General features: G+C 37.9%; 1 protein-coding gene across 9 annotated transcripts in view; it reads right to left on the bottom strand.

Moving 5' to 3' along the window:
* Window positions 1-22,370, bottom strand: part of cobl (cordon-bleu WH2 repeat protein) — a 121,014-nt gene that overhangs the window by 58,691 nt on the left and 39,953 nt on the right. For 5 of the 9 annotated variants that reach the window (XM_089117488.1, XM_089117487.1, XM_089117490.1 and 2 more), the window contains 6 exons: window positions 21,869-22,079; window positions 16,689-16,917; window positions 15,498-15,539; window positions 14,259-14,347; window positions 13,865-13,942; window positions 10,472-10,630 (listed from right to left, as the gene is read on the bottom strand). In XM_089117488.1, the coding sequence (XP_088973614.1) occupies window positions 10,472-10,630; window positions 13,865-13,942; window positions 14,259-14,347; window positions 15,498-15,539; window positions 16,689-16,917; window positions 21,869-22,079 (808 nt within the window). The remainder of the gene's footprint in view (window positions 1-10,471; window positions 10,631-13,864; window positions 13,943-14,258; window positions 14,348-15,497; window positions 15,540-16,688; window positions 16,918-21,868; window positions 22,080-22,370) is intronic. The other 4 variants (XM_089117496.1, XM_089117495.1, XM_089117494.1 and 1 more) reach the window with 3 other exon arrangements.

The following is a 22,370-nucleotide window of genomic DNA, read 5'->3' as shown; positions in this document are numbered from 1 at the left end:
CATCACTGTTCCACACGGCTGATATGTCTCCCCATCTCCCCGCTCTGAGCTGCAGCCGGAGCCTGGGGGTGGGCACTCGGCGCTTGTGATTAACCCATTTCTCAGAACATGGTATCGGTCGCCGGTATCGGGGGACTTTTAACGAGTACGAGTACTTTAGAAAATGTGGTATCGAGGCCGATACCAGATACCGGTATCGGTGCATCCCTAATAACAACTATGACTACAACAGTAGCCTTCACTAATCGGTTATTGTGTAAGTAACAGATAATATTGAATGGGCACGAATGCAATTTAAGCCCTCTAAATCAAGGAGCATCTCGATAGTTTAAAAGGTAGAAGATAAAACATTCTTCATTAATGGTGAGGCAATATCAACAGTTTCTGAGAAGCCATTGAAGAGACTTGGGATATGGTACGATGGGGATCTAAAGGACACAGTTCAAGTGGGAGAAGTTAGACGACAAGCAGCGGAAGGGTTGAAGAGCATAAACAGCTGTACTCTACCAGGCAAACTAAAACTCTGGTGCTTTCAGTTTGGTCTACTGTCGAGGTTGCTGTGGCCACAGACTGTGTACAAGATTTCTTTTTGACAACAGTGGATAAGCTGGAAGTGTTTATAAGTTCACACATCAGGAAATGGTTGGGAGTTCCACGCTGCCTCATCAGAGTCGGCCTTTATAGTAAAGGAATATTGCAGCTGGCAGTCTCTGCTTTAACCGAGGAGTTTGTGGGCCAAGGTCAGACTGGAAATTACCTTAGTAGAGTCACGCAACAACTGTGTAAGGGAGGCAGCACCTGTCTTAAAAACTGGTAGAAAGTGGTCAGCAAAGAAATCTGTGGTAGAGGCAAAGGCTGCTTTTCAAATTGGGGATATCATGGGACAGGTACAGCAAGGAGGAGGGGGTTTTGGACTCAGATTAGCTCCTCCTAAATGGCACAAGGCAGACCCAGCTCAAAGGAGGAAGCTGGTAGTCAACGAGGTGTGAAAGCAGCTGAGAGGATGAGGTGTATAAAGGCCATAAATGCCAAGCAGGGAGAGTGGATGAGATGGGAGAGTGTGGAACAACGCAAGATGGGCTGGCAAGACCTTTGGTCAATAAGTTTCCTTATCGGGTCAACATATGTAGTTCTCCTATCACCGTAGAACCTAAACCTCTGAGTAGGAGAGGATCCCTCTTGTCCTTTGTGTTTATCACCTGCCACATTAAGGCACATTTTGAAAGGATGTAAGGTGGCTCTAAGCCAGGGTTGGTTTACTTGGCGCTATGACCAAATACTGCAATGTTTGGCTTTACTACTGGAAGGCATGACCAATAAGTTGATGCCTGTTCTAGCAAAACATTACACACAGAAGACAATATTCCTCCACCAAGACGAGCAACCACCAAGAAATAGTGTTAAAAACCAATTCTCGCCCAAAACAAGTGGAAGCTGATAGGGACTGGAAAATGTTGGATGATCTTGATTAACGGCTTACTTTTCTACCTGAGATTGCCACCACTAACCTACGACCAGATATTGTTTTGTGGTCTGGATCAGCAGCAAACATTGTTCAGCTGATAGAGTTAACAGTGCCATGGGAGGAAGCTGGTGATGAGGCATATGAGAGGAAGAATTCGAGTCCTCTTGAGGTGTCGTGGGCTAGTCGACGAAACACTGAGGATGGAAGTTGCCCACTTGAAGACCCTAGAGATGTCCCCTACTCGGCTCAATCCAGACAGTTATCGTGCTGGTCCACTGGGGAGACCACACTGTATTTGCAGCCGTTGTGTCTGCTGACGTGCCAAATACACTGCAGCCGTTAATGCCGGACAGAAGGAGAGTCACATCACCATATGGAAAGAAGTGTAAATGGATGGAGTTCTATAGTTTTCTGTAGAACTACGTCTTAGTTTGGGCTTATCTTGGCGAAAGCCGAGTACAAATCAGCATGAAGTTTTAACATCTACTCTCGTGTGTTGGAAATTATCTGTTTACGTCAAATTCTGACTCTTCCATCGGAATGTCTTAACAGAAATCGAGACACTTCAGACCAGGCAACATTTTTCTAGTCTTCAACTGTCTGATTTTGGTGAGCTCTTGCAAATTGTAGCATTTTTTTCCTGTTTTTTAGTGGTACCCGGTGGGGTCTTCTGCTGTTGTAGCCCATCCGCCTCAAGGTTGTACGTGTTGTGGCTTCTCAAATGCTTTGCTGCATACCTCAGTTGTAACGAGTAGTTATTTCAGTCAGTTGCTCTTCTATCAGCTTCAATCAGTCTGCCCATTCTCCTCTGACCTGTTTGGAGTTCAGGAGATTGTCTTGACCATGACCACACCCCTAAATGCATTGAAGCAACTGCAATGTGATTGGTTCTTTAGATAATTGCATTAATGAGAAATTGAACAGGTGTTCCTAATAATCCTTTAGGTGAGAGTGTGTGTATATATATATATATATTAGTGGTGTCAATTAATTTATGATTTTTTTTTAAATTACTTTTATTGCAAATAAACCTGTGGTAATTTTCCACACAGTCTTGTAATTTCTCTCTCCATCTTTTCATGGCCTCTCACATACAGATGTTAATTATTAAGTTATATATGGAGATACTGAATATCACACCCCAGGTCTTTCCCCTCTTAATCCTGAGGAATGTGGGCCCTGTGATGAATTTTGAAAGGTCTGCTAAATCCTGAACTATTTAATTACTCTGGCCTGTACCCTGGTCATGAGCTGGAATATTTAATTTAACCCGTTCTCATGGTGGGACCACACACTCAGTTCATCACACACACACACACACACACACACACACGTTTGTTTTCAATCTACTGACTTTTGTTGTTTTTATATTGAACTAATGGTATTTTAATAACCTACTGTACATTTCCCTCACACAAACCTTTTTGCATTTTACATTTTCATCTTTTTGATTGTCTTTTTGATGGTCACTTAGTTTCTATTTCTGCAACGTTATTCTGGGTAACCCTGCCGACACCAAAAACGTATTTCATTGCAACATCCTAGCACCACCATCCAGTGGAGAATAAAGATGTAATTAGGAGTGTATTGGGGCAAAAGTCATAGTAAATAGTTAGTTAATAGTGAGAAGTTATCTGTTGTTGATAAAAAAAATATAATTTTGGCAATCAACATAAAGGAGGTCATTTTACATAAAAAAATGTAAAAAAAAATGTTTTTTTTTTTTTTTACAATTCTAGACTTCAAAGAATTTCTCTTCTCACACGAAAAGCGACAAAAATATCGGAAAATGAAATATTATTTTTTTTATTAAAATAAAAACTAAAATGCAGAGAACAAGTATTCTTACACTAAACATACACTTAATCCTCAAAATAAACCTAAACAAACATCCATAAAGAGGTCTGCTTTTGCAAAAGGAGTCATTTACACAAAACACAATGTCTCCCTCCTTACAAACATAGAGAAAGAGACTTGTGCTGTAAACTGTGTGGTCTCACGTCAGTGCCACACTTCTTTGTTGTGACCGTTTAATTTTTATCGCCCTATTCCGGGTCACATTTAGACCTCCGCAGTGTTGCCTAATCGGTCATAAATCCAGCCACCTCTGAGAAAAGCCAAGAAAACACATCTAAGAGACCAGTGTGTCAGTCAGAGTTACAGGACCACAGTCAGGGATGTGGAAAAAATAAAACACTTTGTGGCCTATCTACAGTGTGTAACCGCAACATACAGTTGTCTATGCAGAATAATTCAAAGGGTGTGACAATAGCCAGAAGGTATTGAAGGAATACAAATTTATTAAATGTTTCATTAAGGTTTAACAGTATTTTCAACTGTAAAATGTATACAGTGTTTACCATTTTGAGGCCAATAAGATTAAGCCAAGCATTCCAGGTGTCACACATTAGCTTTTGTCTTTATGCGCTTCCTGGCCATTAAGTTCAAGATTCAGCTTTGCTTTTGTAATGGTAAAAGTGTGACCACGCTGGTCAGACTGATTAGATTAGCGTCTCTGGTAATCTGCTGAATCATTTACATTTGCTTTGTTTCAAGAGACTCCTCCTCAATATAACTCCTCCAGATTAGCATCTCAGGGCACAGAAACCTGCTATGCTGATGAACTGAGATGCCTGTTGAATCATTTACATTGCTTTTGTTTCAGTTTCTCCCCCCCTTAATGTAAACTCCTCCCCTCTAAATGTATAAATTGTAAGGGAATGTTTCCCCTTAGTTAGACTATCCTTGAGATGACTACAGCTACGCAATAAAGAACGTCTGCGTGAAAGATACCTCAAGAGTCTCCTGGTCTGTTGCGTGGAAGAATAAAAAACTTCACTACAGTATCAATGACTGCCATCACTTATAACTTTGTGAAACAGACCTCCTCCATCCTCATGCAAGGGGCATATTCCAATAAAAGTATATGCTAATTATTTTCTACAAATGAATATCTTTTATTTTTTTAATAATATGTAGTAAGACAATTTAAATTCAAAGGCCAATGACTAATTTATAGTTTTATAAAACAAAAACAAAAATCCAGAATCTCCTTCACAAACTGAAAATGAGCTATCTTTTTACTTCAAAAGTTATAAAAACGATTTAGTTTGCTCAAATATATGAGTATATTATATTGTTCTCTCTAGATGTCGACATTAGCCATTGAAAAACCAACGATATGATAGGTAGACCATTATAGTGTAACAGTTTTACAGGTTAAATTACAAAAGAAAGGCACACTAGAAGTTCTAGTCACTGTGTTCTATTACACGAGAGTCGATGTTAAAACTTCATGCTGATTTGCACTAGGCTTTCGCCAGGGTAAGCACCAACTAAGATGTAGCTTTACGGTAACCTATGCGTTATAGGTTGATGTGAATATCCTTTTGTCTGGTGTTAATGGCTAAAGTATATTTCCTGGTGCGGCAGCACACACAACGACTGTGATATTGGCTCCGGGGATCGGTGCAGTCTCCCCAGCGGATCAGCATAACAACCATGTAGGTTGAGCTGACTAGGGTACATCTCTGAGGTCTTCAAATGGGCATCTTCCGTTCTCAGTGTTTCGTCGACTAGCCCACGTCACCTCAAGAGGCCTCGATAGTGATTTTGGAGTCCCAGAATCACCTCCCTCTGTTCCCTACCCAACTCAGCTCTGCTTACTTCTCTCTATATCAGCTTTTCTTTCTTTCTATTGTGCTTGAGATCCCTCCTGCTGCTGAGGTTGCTCCTCCTTAATAGTTCAGTGGCATAAACCGTTGATGAGACTTTAAAGACTCTTGGGACCTGACCGGTATGGGGAATTTGCATATAATAATTGATAATTAATAATTAGCCATGCAGGTTTGGATCAGATCAGCCTTACATGTTATTGAATCTTCCGATAAGGGATGATATGTTGCCTGCATCTGATGCACGTGTATCTCGGCAACCAACCACAAATTCATTGTACTTGTTTGCATAGATCACATGCTACAGACAGGTAAAAATTTGCTCAATTGTATATCAATATCTAATCAAAACGAATTATAATTAATAGGGGTGTAAAGGTACACAAAAATCACGGTTCGGTACGTACCTCGGTTTAAAAGTCACGGTTCGGTACGTTTTCGATGCAGCAAAAAGAAAGAAATGCCAGAGAAATGTCCTATTTGTTCAAAGAAAAAAAAAATATTTTTAAATAAGTGAGTTTTCCTACAGTAGATCTTGAAACTTTCAGGTTTATAAATGGCGGTCATCCTTGAAGGATGAACGAATAATGTTTTGGTCATCACATTAAAAATTACAATTTAAATATATATTTATTTATATAATATTTGAATTTTGAAGTGCTGGAAAAAGATGTGTGAAGTACTTGAAAGCATTTCACCATTCCAGCCAAACTGGTTACAGTTAGTGTTACTACATTAAATCCATGGTGAATGTTGCTGATCTGTGGACGTAAAGTATTACACTAGTTCAATCACGGCACAATGTTTCTCCTGGTTTCCACGACAGCGCTGTTTGATCTAATAGAGATCTACGGTTAATAATGGAGAAATGTGAATGCTTCTCACTAGATCTCGCAGCGATGTTATTACCTCAGTGGCGAATTCAAATGTTTTCTTTACTGGATCTCTTAGCGCTGTGTGGTAACAGTGTTGCTTGATCAAGATCGGCTCGCGCTGCACAGATGTTGCTGGTCCGAACTGATAAACGATCCGTGAAGCACATAACGAGTAGCGCAGTTTCGTTCTGCTTTCATTACGCTTGCCATTTGATGTTGCGCAACGTTGTGTTGGCCGCACCAGCACGAATTTTGCCGGCAGGAAAAATGGTCCAAAATGATCAAGCGTTTGGCTTTTATTTCTTTAAAAAAAAACTAGAGATATTTATTCCAACTCCAACATTTGGCTCAAAAACTAAGCCTATTTATTGCAATTTTTACCCATCAAGTGCCAGTGCCAACAAATATATAACAATCCAATTAAACAATTTACTGTAAATCATGTACAACTTTGAATACAAACTTAAATAGTAAAGCCCATTTGGCCTTAGTTTTTTCTTCTTAATACAACATTACAAAAAAAGGATTGCACCTTCTGCAAATTACCTACCTGAGAACAAAAATACATTAATATAAAATATCAAGCCAAACAGGTTTATATATATGTAAATGTATATATATATATATATCTAAATAAATAAATGTTAATAAAATCAATTATAAATAAGAATCAGACTTTTTCAGCTGTAATCTCAAGACGAACATCAAAATATACCTAGATGAGTGTGTGTGTGTGTGTGTGTGTGTGTGCGTGCGTCACAATCAGTGTTGGGTAAGTTACTCTAAAAAAGTAATTAATTACTAGTTACTAATTACCTCTTCAACAGTGTAATTAGATTACTGTACTAATTACTCTCTCTAAAACGTATTTAATTACTTTTAATTACTAATTACTTTCAAAATCCCATATCAATCTCAACCAGCTGAATAATACAACGATAGACTTGAATCTGTTTTAATTCTTTCAAATAAATACTATAAAATTGCATAAATTATCCTTAAACTGACCAAGGTGGAGAAGGCTACATTATAAACACATACTTTTTAACATCAGACAATACATTTTGATGTTTTATGTCTGATCTCATGACATTTCACACTTTTTTCATACATATTTTACAATAATTCATATGAATTTGTACGAGTGCGGTCGTAATATTTAGACGCCTCATAAAATGCATTCGAATCGCTGTGAGATCGGATTGATCTATACACAGTATTAACCTCAATTACATCAGAAGTAACTGTAATTAAATTACAGATAAATGAAGAGTAATCCCTTACTTTACATTTTCAAGGGAAAAGTAATTAAATTACAGTAACTAATTACTTAGTAATTAGTTACACCCAACACTGGTCACAATATATATTCCTCCATCACGTCCTGGTATATACAGTGAATGTATGCTGATTTTTTTTGTTGCGTGGCTACATAAAAGTTTAAGCATATGTAATGAATTGCCGCAATTGGTCTGACTGGCGCGTGAGAGAGACAATGGTGCATGTGTGTGTGAAGGGGTTCTTTTTTTATAGGCTACTCTTTAAATACAAAAAAGAGACATTTAACAAAAAAGAGACATGGTTGTGTAATTTTATATATTCAAAAATATATAAAATATTATATTACCATGCATTCTCTTCACTGTATGTGTACGCATAATACAATAAAACGATACAACCCTGTCTGTTCGTTAAATGTCAGTTTTAATGATAAATAATGTTTCATATTTTTAAAATGAAAACAAAAAGAAGCAGGTTTGTGTTTTAGCTATATTTCGTGTTGTTATAAATAGCCTATATGATAAACAATGTGCGTTGCCTGAACCACATTTGTGTGGCCATTTATATGTTTATGATAATAATTATGTTCATTTATAAATGAAAAGAGGCACAGTGGTGTTGATGAAAAAAGGGTTGATAACCGGATTAGCCGCGTGCTGAGTGACGCGATCAAGAACGCGCTGTTAGCAGCATCCTCTCGTTCTCGGGAGTTTGTTCTCCTGAGTCGAGCTTGGCAAGTCCGAACTACCAAGGACGCAAGTCCGAAGTTTGCATACTTGGTATTGAGAAATGACCAATATGCGTTCTGTTTTCTATCATGGGACCGCAGCAAACGAGCTGTAGCCTCGCCTGACAAGATTGAGTGAACAGGGTCCAGGGAGCAGTTTTTCCGTGAGCGGGAATTGAAAAACCGGAGTGGACCATGAGCAAAGTGATTACAGAATGCTTAGAGTGGAGAGAGGAACGTGCTTTCGCTCCACTCCAGGCTTTATCACATCCCCCCTCAACAGGGTGAATACGCAAAGATCTTAAATCTTTCCTTAATTTAAGACCTATTCAAACTAAAATTAAGACATTTATCACACTGTTTGCGAAATGAAAGCCTATTTACGGCCTTAAAATTATGAAAAGTTAATTTAAGACATATGGACATACGGGAACCCTGCAATTGACGGATATCCGTCATAGACTCGCTGCAATTAACGGAAATCCGTCGTAGCGACGGAGAACTTTAATCCCTGCATGGAGCAAGTCTTTGTTTGTTTTTTTCTAGTTTCAGCCCGAGGCAGTTATCATTATCACGCCCTGCGCCATGTTGTTTAAAGGTGCCATGTGTAAGAATTGAGGTAAAAATATCCAAAAAATAACCTACACGCATCAAAAGAATGAGAACAATTAAAAAAATTACAAGTTGTGCTGCAGAGATATCAAACTGAATTAGAATGCTAAATTACTAGCCACGGCCTGACAGGTGTCATAATACCAGTTTCGGCCATGAGTAAAGCCTTGTTTATACACGACGCGTCCGCACGAGCGCGAAGGTGTGCGGCAAAAATGCCGTGTTTGGTGCGCAAGACCGACCCCATTTCCCTTAGCTGTGTGCATGGCTTTTTTTGTAGCGGCGCCGCGTCCGAGGATGAACGACTTCAAGCCGAATCTGCCCGGGCATGTATGTCTCACCCATAGACAGTAAGGTCTCAACCATACAGGTGTGTCTAAATTGCAAAGTTCATTGCAAAGTTTTTTTTTTATTTTGTTAAGGTTTTGTTTACTGTGTGTGATAATGGAAAGCACATTCACTTATAGCTGTCTTGCTGTTCATTTTAAATAAACTTAGAGCAAGTAGCTAATCAGATCGTCTGCTCGTTTATTCAAACAGACGAACGTCGCTCTGCATACGTCATCTCCTTCAGCGCTCTGATTGGTTTTAGGTCTATCCAATTGCGCCTTTGAGGCATTTGAGCTACGTCCGTTGGTGACGGCCTTCTGGAAATGATTTGTCTATGAAGCTTTGCCAGACCATAACTCAGTTACAAACTGAGATGGTCTGGTTTTAACCAGGCTAACACAAGGCACCTTTTTTAATAGCAAATGCATATGGTCTATTTGTGCGTCCATGGTCTGAAAACGAGATGTGTTTAGGCGCATTGTTGGCGCGTTGCTATTTTGAGGCAACTGAGATAGACAGCAATACTTTTTTGTTATTTAAAGAGTGCGTTAGTGAGTGCGCTTAAAGGCAGGTCCACAACAACCCATGACCTTGGCGTTGTAAGCACCAACGCTCTACTGTTTGAGCTACAGGAAAGCTTCCAATAAGATTTACTTACCTGCTTTGTATTCCCAAGGATAGATTAATTTTATTTAAAAAGACATTAAAGGGATAGTTCAACCAAAAATGAAAATCATTTACTCACCCTCAAGCTGAACACAAAAGAAGATATTTTGAAAAATGTCGGTAACCAAATAGTATTTTTGGCTAGTATTTTTTTTCCATACTATGGAAGTTAATGGGTCCTATCAACTGTTACAAAGTCCTATTGTTACGTTTTCCCAGTTTTGTGCATCTTGTGTTTAATTATTTAGACTTTTTGGTTGCATTTTGGCCTGTCCTTTTTGGGCTTTATGTATTTTCCATTTTATGTATTTTCCTTTATGATTAGTTACCTGATTGTGGAGTTCCCTAGTGTCTGTGTCTTTGTTTATTTGGTTCTTTCATATCTTTAATAAAATAAAAGAACCAAATCATGCTCTGAATGCTCTCCTCCTCACTCATCTCTGAGTTCATCAGCATTAGACATAAACATTTTTTTTTCTTCAGATTTTCATTCAATCTGTTTTGCTGCAATTTAAAGTTTGTAATGTCAAAGCTTCTTTGTTATTCATCCTAGAACTGGTTGGTCTGGTTCTTGTGCTTCAATTTCAATGTGGTTTTGCATTCATAGAAATCACTTAAACTGTGTAACTGCTTATGTATGGTAAGTTTTACATCCCTGTAAGCTACAATATTAACAGAGCAGATAATTCATTCACAGGTTTGTACACTGCACAGGAGCTTTTATGCAAAAACCTAAAGACCTAAATGACAGCTACTCCAAGGTATTATTATTTAGACTGTGTAAATATTTGTCAGTGGTTATGGTTGGTGTGTGTGTGTGTGTGTGTGTCATTGCTCAAACCTGTGATGCCAGAGGTAAAGTCTGTGTGGAAGCTGATGGGGGAGCTGGAGCTCTGCGTTTCTTTAACTCCACTTTCGGGGACATCTTGGAGATGTTCATCACAGACTGAGACTGACCAAGAGTGCTGGGACGGGTCTCCACACATGGACCTGACATACCCTGAGCATAAAATAAAGAGAGACCACTTTAATAGCTATACAAATTCACATTTAAGAACATGTTTAAAAAACACATATGTAAATAGAAATATGTCTATAAATATAAATGCAAAGTAGAGTAAGAAGAGATTCGCTTAGCGCGAATGATGAGGTGTACACATATCGAAGGTGCATTGTACAGAGAAATTAGGTATTGTTGTATGCAGTGAATCCTGAATTGTGTTGTAGGCAGTGCATCCTGAATTCAAAAGGGCAGCAAGTTTAACAGATGACAGAAAATCAATAACATTTGGGCTGGAAATGTCACGGCCTGCTCCTGGAGTGTGGCTGAGCTCTGAGGGCTTTACCCTGGCCATGACCCCACGTTTACACACCATTAAACAGCTGGCCTGAGAAGACGGTTAACAGGGAGGGACTCAAGACATAAACTAAACTACAATCGTCTGATTAAGTTTTACACTAGTGAATTTCTACAAAAAAAACAAACATTAAAAAAAGCGTAATTTTTAATGGACTATGGCATTTTTGGTTGGTACACGTTTTAGCTCGTATTACATAGTCAAAAGTTAAATTTTAGCAGTCACTTTTTTATTTTATAAATTTATCTTTACCACCCCTTCTGCCACCTGCATTCCCACCCCAAACCCCACAAAATCACAAAAAGAGATAAATGGGTGAGACAAAATAAAAAACCTACCAAGGCAAAAAAACACACAGAAACTTTGTAAAGAGTGACACTTTAACACATTCACAATGGAGAAAAAATTAAAACACACACACACACACACACACACACACACACACACACATACATACAACTAAGGTTCAGGTTTGACTGTAATATTGTGACATAACAGCAAATACAAAATACTTCAGTACAAAAAAAAAAGCTTTGAAACATTGACAAAAGGTATTTTATTTTTCTCCGCTGGTCCCGTCCAGTTCCAAGTCTTCTTCGCTGGTCAGCTCTGCCTACACCTTCCAGGGCCTTTTGGCTGTATGCAGTCTTCCATTCTTCCACTCCCGAAGGAGGTTTTTTCACCATGGATTTTTTTGTTTGTTTGAGTGGTACAACATTCAACTACAGGCTAAATCAGTGGTGTGAAATTGAGGTGTGACTACCAGTTTAGTCAAAAAAAAAAAAATGGACTGGAAAAAGGGTGGTAAAAATGTCTGGGAAATCTGTTTAAAAGCAAACATTTTTCCAATTTGGTTTGTTGCTGCTAATGTCACAAATTACACTCTTTACCTTACTAAAAAAGTACATACACACACACAGAGTTGTGAAAAGGACGAGGGGATGTTCCTTTAAGAGAGAGCAGAGAGATCTGTCAAAAACTGAGGAACAAGACTGCATCTTCTAGAACCTTGCATGGGTGTTTGAGTGAGTGCTCAGCTGTTGGTTGGAACGAGAGAGAGAGAGAAGGTATGCAGTCTTACAGCTTGACTTGAGAAGAAAGACTAACAAACAGACATATGATCTAAACTAGACATAACACTAGGCACAAAAACACACACCAACAAAAACAAACACATGGAAAAAGCACAGAGACAAAATAATCACAGCTCTCCTATCATGGCCACATGCTTTCATTAGACGCCACAACCTCCCAGTAAAAGTTTGGCGTTCTCTCTAACTTTGTCTCACCCTTCTCTGCCCTTAGAACGGAATGTTCAAAGTGGGAATGGCTATTAGTGGGTTATATAATCAGAAATAAGTTACTGCGACGTGTTGAAAATGGCTCTTGGCACTGTCTGTGATATTGTGATATTGTAAATAGTGTGCACCTGAACTGGTGTAATTACAGGGGGGGGATCATCGAGAGCAGGGAAGAGCCTTTTTCGAATTAAAATAACTGACATATAAATGATGAATTATGGATGTTCGGGTGTGTCTGAGTGTCATCAAAAACACAGTGTGTTTCTCAGAGAAAAGGAAATAGATGTACAGATCACTGTGGGTGTAGAGATAAAGTGTGTGTGAGTTTACCTACGTAACTGTTATATCAGACACATTTGTACCTAGAAGTGAACTGAATATAATAAAACCTCCTTTGGGGGATGTCCTCGTTTGTAAAAATGGTATTAAAAATAAAATTATTATTATTATTTACAGTAACTGCATAACGTTTTCAGTTGTGGTTAGACTGTTTATAACTAGCTTATAAAACAAAAATAGTCTTATAGTCAAGATTTCATTAAAAAATAAATAAATAAATAAATAAATAAAAAAACATATTCTTTAAATCCTTACTTGCCTGGTCTATGCTACTCTGAGCAATGTTTAAACTTTGTATTTTGAGCACTTGTTGTCTTGTTATTGCTTCTTCACATACTTGATTTAGTCCTCAGATGTAAGTCACTTTTGGATAAAAGTGTTTGCTAAATGACTAAATGTAAATGTAAATTTCACAATTCAGATAATAAAAGAGAGAGGGGGGTGTGATGTGTATGTTTAGGGGTAGGGGTTAGGTTAGGTCATAGAAATAATCATTAACCTGATATAAAATTAATGGAAGTGTCTATGCAATGAGTGCAACAAACGTGTGTGTGTGTGTTTGCACATTCAAATAATGCCACATAAAGGGTCATCCAAGAAGCAAAAATGAGTACCAGCAAATAACTGAGATCACACGTTTGGGCAAGTGATCACTGACACCTAGTGGTGATACCCGAAAATAAATACATTGGATAGTGAAGATCTCTGAAAAGCACTGTGATTTCTATTGAAAAAAAAAAAAATAATTAAGGACAAAAATTATCTTATTGTATGTTTTTGTATATAATTATTATTGTTATTATTGTTGTTATTGTTATATAATAAATTATTATATATTATTTATATCGAGTGTAGAATTTCTTTCATTACTATTCTGTAAATTTTATTTGAAAAATATTAAGGACAAGTGTTCATTAATATTGTTTTATTATTTTTTGTTGTTATTAAAATGTTTTATTAAAAATGCATTAATGTTACGCACTTATTAATCAGCATCCAGAACCATTCTTTTTCATAATATATAATTCATTTATGCAATAAAAGTTGATATCCAATCAAATGAACCACAACAAATGTGGTGCTATTTGCTCTGAAAAGAACTAATGAACAAAAATGTAGAAGATGTAGAAGAATCAACCATCAGACAGTATAATTGTGTTAAAGTTTGAAAAATGACAGACAGAGAGATGAGAGTGAATTAGTAAGGGATACTGGAGGTCATGGGTTAGTACTTACATTAATGTTAGTGTCTGCATTGTCAACAACACTATCATCATCAAGACTGTCCATGTCCTCAGAGGACTGATCTTCAGTCTGAAATGGGAATGTAACACTAGCATGGCAAGAAGACTCTATACAATATCCATGAAAACCATGCAGGGCAGGATACAGACACTGCAACATCAATTAAACGTTTCATTTTCACTGTATTTTGCGATTTGTATTAGTTTCCTCCATCCTATCCATGGGTTCAGGTGTTTGGTGCTATTTGTCTAGATCATTTTGGGTTTCTATAGACATGCAGCTTTCATACATATATACTATAGCACACTGTCAAGGTTTAAACAGACAAAAATTTGAATGTATGAATGTGTGTGTAAGTATGTGTACAGGTGAGCCTGTGTTCTACCTTTGATTTCCTGCGATTAAACTTGAGGAAGCCCAGCAGACCCTTTTTATCTGATCCACTCAGACTGCTGGAGTGAAGAGATTCAGCTGTAAGAGAAACACATTTGTTCAGCATCTTACACACACACACACACACACAGGAGCTACTATTCTAGAATAATCAAGAATTGAGTTAACAATGCTACTTTTTGTTCAATTTAACTGTTTGCTAACTAACTAATGAGAATAATGGGTTATGGTAGATACAAGATTAGCATATGCAGAATAAATACTAGTGCTTGCACGTCAGCAATACTGCAGTAAGATTTATTTATTTATTTTTAAATAAATCACTACTTTTATTCAGCAAGGATGCATTTCAAAAGAGACTGTAAAGAGATGTATAGTGTTATAAAATATTTCTTTTTAAAAATAAATACTGTTCTTTTGCACTTTCTATTCATCAAAACAATCCTTGGTAAAACATATCAATCATGGTTTCCACAAAAATATTAAGCACCACTACTATTTGCAAAACTGATAATAAGAAGAAATGTTTCTTGAGTGCCAAAAACCTAGCTGCTGGAAATTCAGCTTTGCCTTAAAGGGAATAAATTACATTTTAAAATATAAGCAGGCTTGGTAAACATAAGACTTATTTCAAAAACACTAATCCAAACACACTCACACACACACTGAGTAAAATGGTGCATGTTAAGAGCTGACTTGCAAGCACAGTAATAACATTTTCCCATCGTGCATCACAAGACATCCAAACACTTCACTCAATGTCCAACATTGTGGCATAGTACAATTCAGATATTGTAGTTACTTAACAACTATAGTTGTTCATAACAGTATTATTAAATGGAGCCGGATGTTATATGCTGCAATGCACTGAAAGCAGTACAAAATTCTGACATTAGATGGCGCTAAACTTCTGCAAAGCCTTTACGAAAACAAATTTACATGAAGGAACACTAACACAGAACACACACTAACAAAACCTAAAGAAAACTTAGCAGGACAGGGAACAGGCTTTCTGAATGCATTGAGAACATAAGCATGACAGTAACAAAGCAAAAAAGATGAATACAAGAACATAGGCACTGCATGTATCGAGCAGGTTATTATAATCATAACAAGCTCAAGAATGTTCTGCAACAGGAAGCAGACTCAGCGCATTCAACACAGTTTAACTGCATATACTGCAAAGGCACTATGGCAACTATTCAGTCAAAGTTATGTACATCAGTAACTGAGTAGTTCAGGGCAGGGGTCGAAGCCATTTTAGGCTGGAGAACTGAAAACAATCAAACCAGCAGAACATTTGACATTGAATAGATATATATTTAGCTCAGACAGTGAAATGTCAGAGGCTATTAGAGCCTTTAGGTGCTGTATGGGGATGTTAGGTAACACTCTCATGCTGCCTCAACAAAGAAACTGTGAGTGGAAACATCTAAGAGTGGGACTGAACTGAACAGAAACAGTCAATGAAATATCAACAACCAAATTGTAACCAGTGGTTTCCTTACTGTATATTTGTATTATTTTTTAAGACAGATTTTCCATTGGACATTAAAGGAGCCGTATGTAAGATTGTGGCCAAAACTAGTACTGCAAATCACTTTCAAATTACTGTAGAGCGGTATTTGAAATAAATTTCTTACATACAGCACCATTAAGGTACGACCCAAAACGCTACCTATATAATACAAATGTAAAATATATAAATTAATACTTTATTTAGCATGGATTTAATAAATGTATCAGAAGTGAGAGTATTGTTTTACATTGTTCCAAAAAAAAAAAAGTAAATAAATGCTGTTATTTTGAGCTTTTTATTTATCAAAGGATCCAAAAGAAAAAAAAAACTGCATCACGGTTTCCACAAAATTAACCGTTTAAAACTGATAATAATTCTACTTAGCTCATTTTTAGAATATCTAATGCCCTGCTTACATCTGGTATTAAGAAGTAATTTTGTCAATCCGATCACAAGTGGATGACGCTAAATACAGGTGTGAATGGGGTCCACTCAGCTTGTCCACTTTCGACCACTTCCAGAGGTAATCGAAAGTGAATTAGACCGCAGTATAGATGCTTATGTGGTCGAACAGCCACAGAATACCATCTACTTTCCAACTATTGGCCTAATGTGTAAACATTACAGGAAGCGCGCTAGCCAGGTGGGATTTCAACTTTGCCCTTTTGAGCTTAGTTCATCCATTAAATCGATCTGAAAGATCTGAAAAAGGCCATACATTTACCCACCCACAGACCCGCCCCCTCGAAGAAATCAAGACCGAAGTGGTATAAAGTTGATAAGAGACAGATTAAAACACCAGGTGTTAACAGGAATGATTTTACTTTGTCTACATCGACCAATACCAAGTGTAAACAGGGCCATGTGACCATGTGTGGTGTCCTGACTTTTTTTATCTCATACCTAGCATCTGATCCAGGACATAGAGTTCCCTGATACCCAACTCGCTCAGGGACTTGTCCAAATCCAGTTGTTGGTGGCTGACATTGTCTCTGAACAACAGGACATGGGCAGGGTCAAACTCGCACTTCTGACAGATCACAGGCACCAGGGTACGCAGGGGGACCAATGGATTTACTCGAAACACGGCCTTCTGACTGTGGTGATAGTTCACTACCAAACGCACCGTTTTCTAAGAGAGAAAGAGAAACAGACATGTGAATAATGAGAGAGGCTTTAAGAGAGTAATTATATATTAAAGGGAAAATCTGTCATCATTTACTCACCCTCATGTTATACCAAACCGGTGTCACTTTCTATTTTCTGAATATTTTGATTTGTTTGTTTGTTTTTTGACCACACTATGGCAGTTAATGGTAAAGTAAAAATAATTCAGATACCATCAGTTTTTCAAAATATCTTTTTATTTTCCTCAGGAGAAAGTAATGCAAAAGGGTTTGGAATGACACAAGGGTTAGTAAATAGTGACAGAATTTTGTCCAAATGGCTTATATTATAAAAACGAAAAATGCAACGAGTTGCCTTAAAAGTGAATATTAAAGAAGTTAAATACAACTTTAGCTTTATGCTGTCAATTACCACAGCAATTAAGCTGGAATCGCATTTATAAAAAAATAAATGCACGTTGACAACAGCTGCTATGTTGTATTTAATCTAGAAAATTGTTTTAATGAAAGGGAAATGAAGATTCTAAACCAGCATGGTGGTATATAACAATCAAAGACTCTCTTCCTGTAGATGTGGGTGTAGCAAACTCCTGTGGCTATTATCATTTGCATGATCAAGATAAGATAAGATGCAGCACAGATCTCTGAAGTTTCACATGAGCAGTGGGCTAAATTAGACTCTATATGCATGTGTTTGCAGTGCCATGTAGAGGAAGTGTCACACCAACCTCAATGCTCAGAAAATCTTCTTCAGAGATCTGAATTAAAGGTTCAATCGAACACCAATAAATCACATTATGCAAAATGCTAATATTGCTCATAAACACATACAACTTTATCACAGAGGCAGCTAAATTTCACCCTAGCTAATAGAAAAAACAAACGGTTTAATCAATGTTAGCACAGGAGACACTTAACTTGTGCCATTTCCTGTTCCTTACCATGTAGACAAACAAGAACCCACCAGACTGAGGTGTCATGAAACAGTAACCAACACTTATACTGTTTTGTTGCACATTTTAGTTTGTGTAATTCCACTTGAACAAAAACTGTTGTCACAGAGTCCTCAGAGTCATTGCGCATAATTTTAATCAATCAGTAATGCGGGAACCACCCACAAACATTTATTCACTTCAGCATGTACACTCACCGGCCACTTTATTAGGTACACCCGTCCAACTGCTCGTTAACACTTAATTTCTAAGCAGCCAATCACATGGCGGCAACTCAGTGCATTTAGGCATGTAGACATGGTCAAGACAATCTCCTGCAGTTCAAACCGAGCATCAGTATGGGGAAGAAAGGTGATTTGAGTGACTTTGAACGTGGCATGATTGTTGGTGCCAGAAGGGCTGGTCTGAGTATTTCAGAAACTGCTAATCTACTGGGATTTTCACACACAACCATCTCTAGGGTTTACAGAGAATGTTCCGAAAAAGAAAAAACATCCAGTGAGCGGCAGTTCTGTGGGCGGAAATGCCTTGTTGATGCCAGAGGTCAGAGGAGAATGGCCAGACTGGTTCGAGCTGATAGAAGGGCAACAGTGACTCAAATAACCACCCGTTACAACCAAGGTGGGCAGAAGAGCATCTCTGAACGCACAGTACGTCGAACTTTGAGGCAGATGGGCTACAGCAGCAGAAGACCACACCGGGTGCCACTCCTTTCAGCTAAGAACAGGAAACTGAGGCTACAATTTGCACAAGCTCATCGAAATTGGACAATAGAAGATTGGAAAAACGTTGCCTGGTCTGATGAGTCTCGATTTCTGCTGCGACATTCGGATGGTAGGGTCAGAATTTGGCGTCTACAACATGAAAGCATGGATCCATCCTGCCTTGTATCAAAGGTTCAGGCTGGTGGTGGTGGTGTCATGGTGTGGGGAATATTTTCTTGGCACTCTTTGGGCCCCTTGGTACCAATTGAGCATCGTTGCAACGCCACAGCCTACCTGAGTATTGTTGCTGACCATGTCCATCCCTTTATGACCACAATGTACCCAACTTCTGATGGCTACTTTCAGCAGGATAATGCGCCATGTCATAAAGCTGGAATCATCTCAGACTGGTTTCTTGAACATGACAATGAGTTCGCTGTACTCAAATGGCCTCCACAGTCACCAGATCTCAATCCAATAGAGCATCTTTGGGATGTGGTGGAACGGGAGATTCGCATCATGGATGTGCAGCCGACAAATCTGCGGCAACTGTGTGATGCCATCGTGTCAATATGGACCAAACTCCCTGAGGAATGCTTCCAGCACCTTGTTGAATCTATGCCACGAAGAATTGAGGCAGTTCTGAAGGCAAAAGGGGGTCCAACCCGTTACTAGCATGGGGTACCTAATAAAGTGGCCGGTGAGTGTAGGTTGTATGAGTAAATTAATCTAGATTAGAAAATCAAATTAGTCATTTCAAACTTTCTGCGAGGTGGGATTTCACAAAACACAAGTGATTCAGAGGAGCTGCGTCTATGGAGTTAATTTGTGCTGTAATTACACAAACAAATCCAGCATTTTGCAAACGAACTTGATCTACTTAGCAAAGGAAAACTCGACTCGCGAACAAACAGAAAGCAATGTCCAAGTACAAAGGTCAGTTTGAGCAAAAATATGCATTGTGTTTTGCAAATATAAATAAATGAGCCTAGATAATATGTCACAAATAAATACAAACCGTCCTACAAATTGCATGTAACCTTTGAACAAATACCACATCTAGTGCATACAAATGCATATCTGTCTGTTATGACTGTGAGACAGATGGCTTTTTATGAGATCACTCGGCTGATATTCTCACAAAATATGTCCAGGCAGATTTTCTCACAAATGCAGTTGAGCAACTTCCTCTTCTAAAACACTAGATGGCACTAAGAGCGGGGATTAATTTGGCGCTAGTCTCCTGGGAAAGCACTGTGGAAGTCCAACATCTGTGGAAAATTTCCGGTGAACAGGTGTGTTTCTGTCTTCCTCTATCTATAATTAACCTTTTTGAGGTTTTCTTTTGCAAAATGTTTATTACATACAGTATCTAGACAGAAATCCACATTAGCACTTAGGTAGGAGAATCTATGAGCCATCATATGTTGCTTTTTAATTTTTTTATACTGACGCGTGCGAAATGACTAAATTAGTAATTACTGATTATCTATACACGGAAGGATACTATGTCTTTCAGTCTCCATAAATTAATGAGAACATTTAATTTAATTGAAAGAAAGGTTCCATTTGTCTGTCCAAAATAATAATTTGGGCAATACATACATCACAGGCAAGTTATGAAACATTTGTATATTGTTTTGTTCATTCATTATTTTATTAACAGTTAAGCTGACTTAATTCCAACAAAATAAATAAATAAGTGGGACCCTCCTTTCAATTAAATGAAATTTTCTCATTCATTTATGGAGAACGAAAGAAATAGACTCGTTCAGTAAATTTACCGTTTTTACAAAAATGTAAAAAAAAAAAAAAAAAAAAAAACCTTTTTGAGGTTTTCTTTTGCAAAATGTTAATACAAAATGTTAGTACAAAATATATGGGTATGGTTTTACAACAAAATACAGCATATTGACACAAAATGATAACTGCAAATCCACCTTTCGCTAACTGGAGTCCAGTTGTTTTTGTGAATTGCAGCAATCCATTTGCTCTGTAAAAATATACCTCCGATTTTTTGTCAAATCTAGTTGTACAGTCAATCGCAAAGCTCTTTCCCACTTTGTATGTGTTGTGTTTTTTTGTTTTGTTTTTTTTTTCCGCGGCATTCACGCTGAAAACATATACAGCCGCTCAGTCTTTTTAACACTCACTGTGAGTAACTGCAGGCACTCCGGTCGACAGTGATGTCACGTGCAAACCCTCGATAGCGGTTAAGCATTTACTGAGAAATATCTGAGCTGGCCATGTGATCTGTTTGTTATCCTTACAAACACTAAAAAATAGTGTTAACTTTCCATTTCTATAAGCATCTATACTTATGTATTGTGTCCACTGTTTGTACAGTTGATCTAGCAGAATCGGAGGACAGAGCCTCTAACTCTGCCCAGAGGTCAGCCACGAGGGAGAGAGAGCAAGAGAGAGCACAGTCAGCCCAGCTGAGAAAGAAATAATGCATGGTAACTAAAGGTAAGACTCTCATCAAATATTCACACATTAGGGGGAGGAGAAATGGACACTCGAGAAAGAGAGAGAGAACGCACACTCAGAGTAGATTCTGTGAAAGACTCACTGTACCTTTGCTCGAACTCTTTTTATGATAACACGACCCTCCTGTTGCATTTAGTCAGAACAAGATGTCACCATTTAACAACATTAGAACAAGAATACTAATTTTTACAGTAAAATAGCTATTTAAAAGTCAAACACAATGTGTGAATATGAGCAGCAGAAAATCAGCATGGACTTTAAAATATATATATACAGTATATTTAAATCTTTCAGTATTTGTAATCATATTTTCATGTATTTTTTAGTTCACTTAAATAGTCTTGTGGTGCAAATATTCAAAGTATTTGTTAATTTAAAAGGAGATAAAAACCGCTTGCATAATAACTATACAAGTATTTTTAAATGTTTAATGCAGTTTTAGGTTAAGCATTTCATGTGACAATGTAGTCCATGCTATTGAGCACTTAGGGTCTTATTGACCCTAAAAAGTATTGCAATGAAGACAACACTTGCTTGTACAGTGAGCCAATTCAATATGGCTGATGCAATTGAATGAGAAGTGGAGTGTAGTGTGAAATATGCCCACCACTGACAGGCAAACCAAATTATTTTACAAAGTTTGTCTACAGGAGTGGTGTCATGTCAGTATTAGTGCATCCACTTTAGGAGACATCTTATCACAGTTGCTGCTGCCTGTTTATAATTTAAAGATCTTTAAAAGTTCAGACATTAACACCATGTGGCTTGAGGTACAGAAACCTCCATAAAACACTGTTTCAGAAACTCACCTCTGGCACTTTAGGTGGAGGTTTCCGGATCACCTTGTCCTCCAGCACTCGTTCTTTGATCAGGGCGCAGGAGACGTCCAGAGCGCCAAGCAGGGTGTTGGGCTTGAAATTGACGTGCTGCGCATCAGATGACAGCAGCTCCAGAGTGTGATATGCTGGATTCAGATGGTACTGACTGCATAGATCCACCAACAAATCCATAAGAGCTTTTCTGAAGAGACAAGAGGAGACATAAGGACAGAGAAAGATAGAGTTACTTGATGGTTAAGACTTGTAATTACATCATGTGATGCAGACAGGCCTGTGATAGGATGATGGAGAGAGAGAGAGAGTCAGCTTGAATTACAGGTGTTACGTAAAGCAGCAAATTGCTACATGAATGCTTGTCTTAAATGTTTGGCTTCACTAACCACTTGTCAGAAATCCAACCCGCATCTACCAAAAATAGGCATTGTCAATATCAATGATATTTAATTGGCATTAAAAATATCAAGGCATTGTT

Source organism: Pimephales promelas, chromosome 12 (genome assembly GCF_988280905.1).
Source record: "Pimephales promelas chromosome 12, fPimPro1.hap1.1, whole genome shotgun sequence".
Lineage (NCBI taxonomy): Eukaryota > Metazoa > Chordata > Actinopteri > Cypriniformes > Leuciscidae > Pimephales > Pimephales promelas.
Note: the sequence above shows the minus strand (reverse complement) of the source record. Positions and strands in the feature narration are given on the sequence as shown.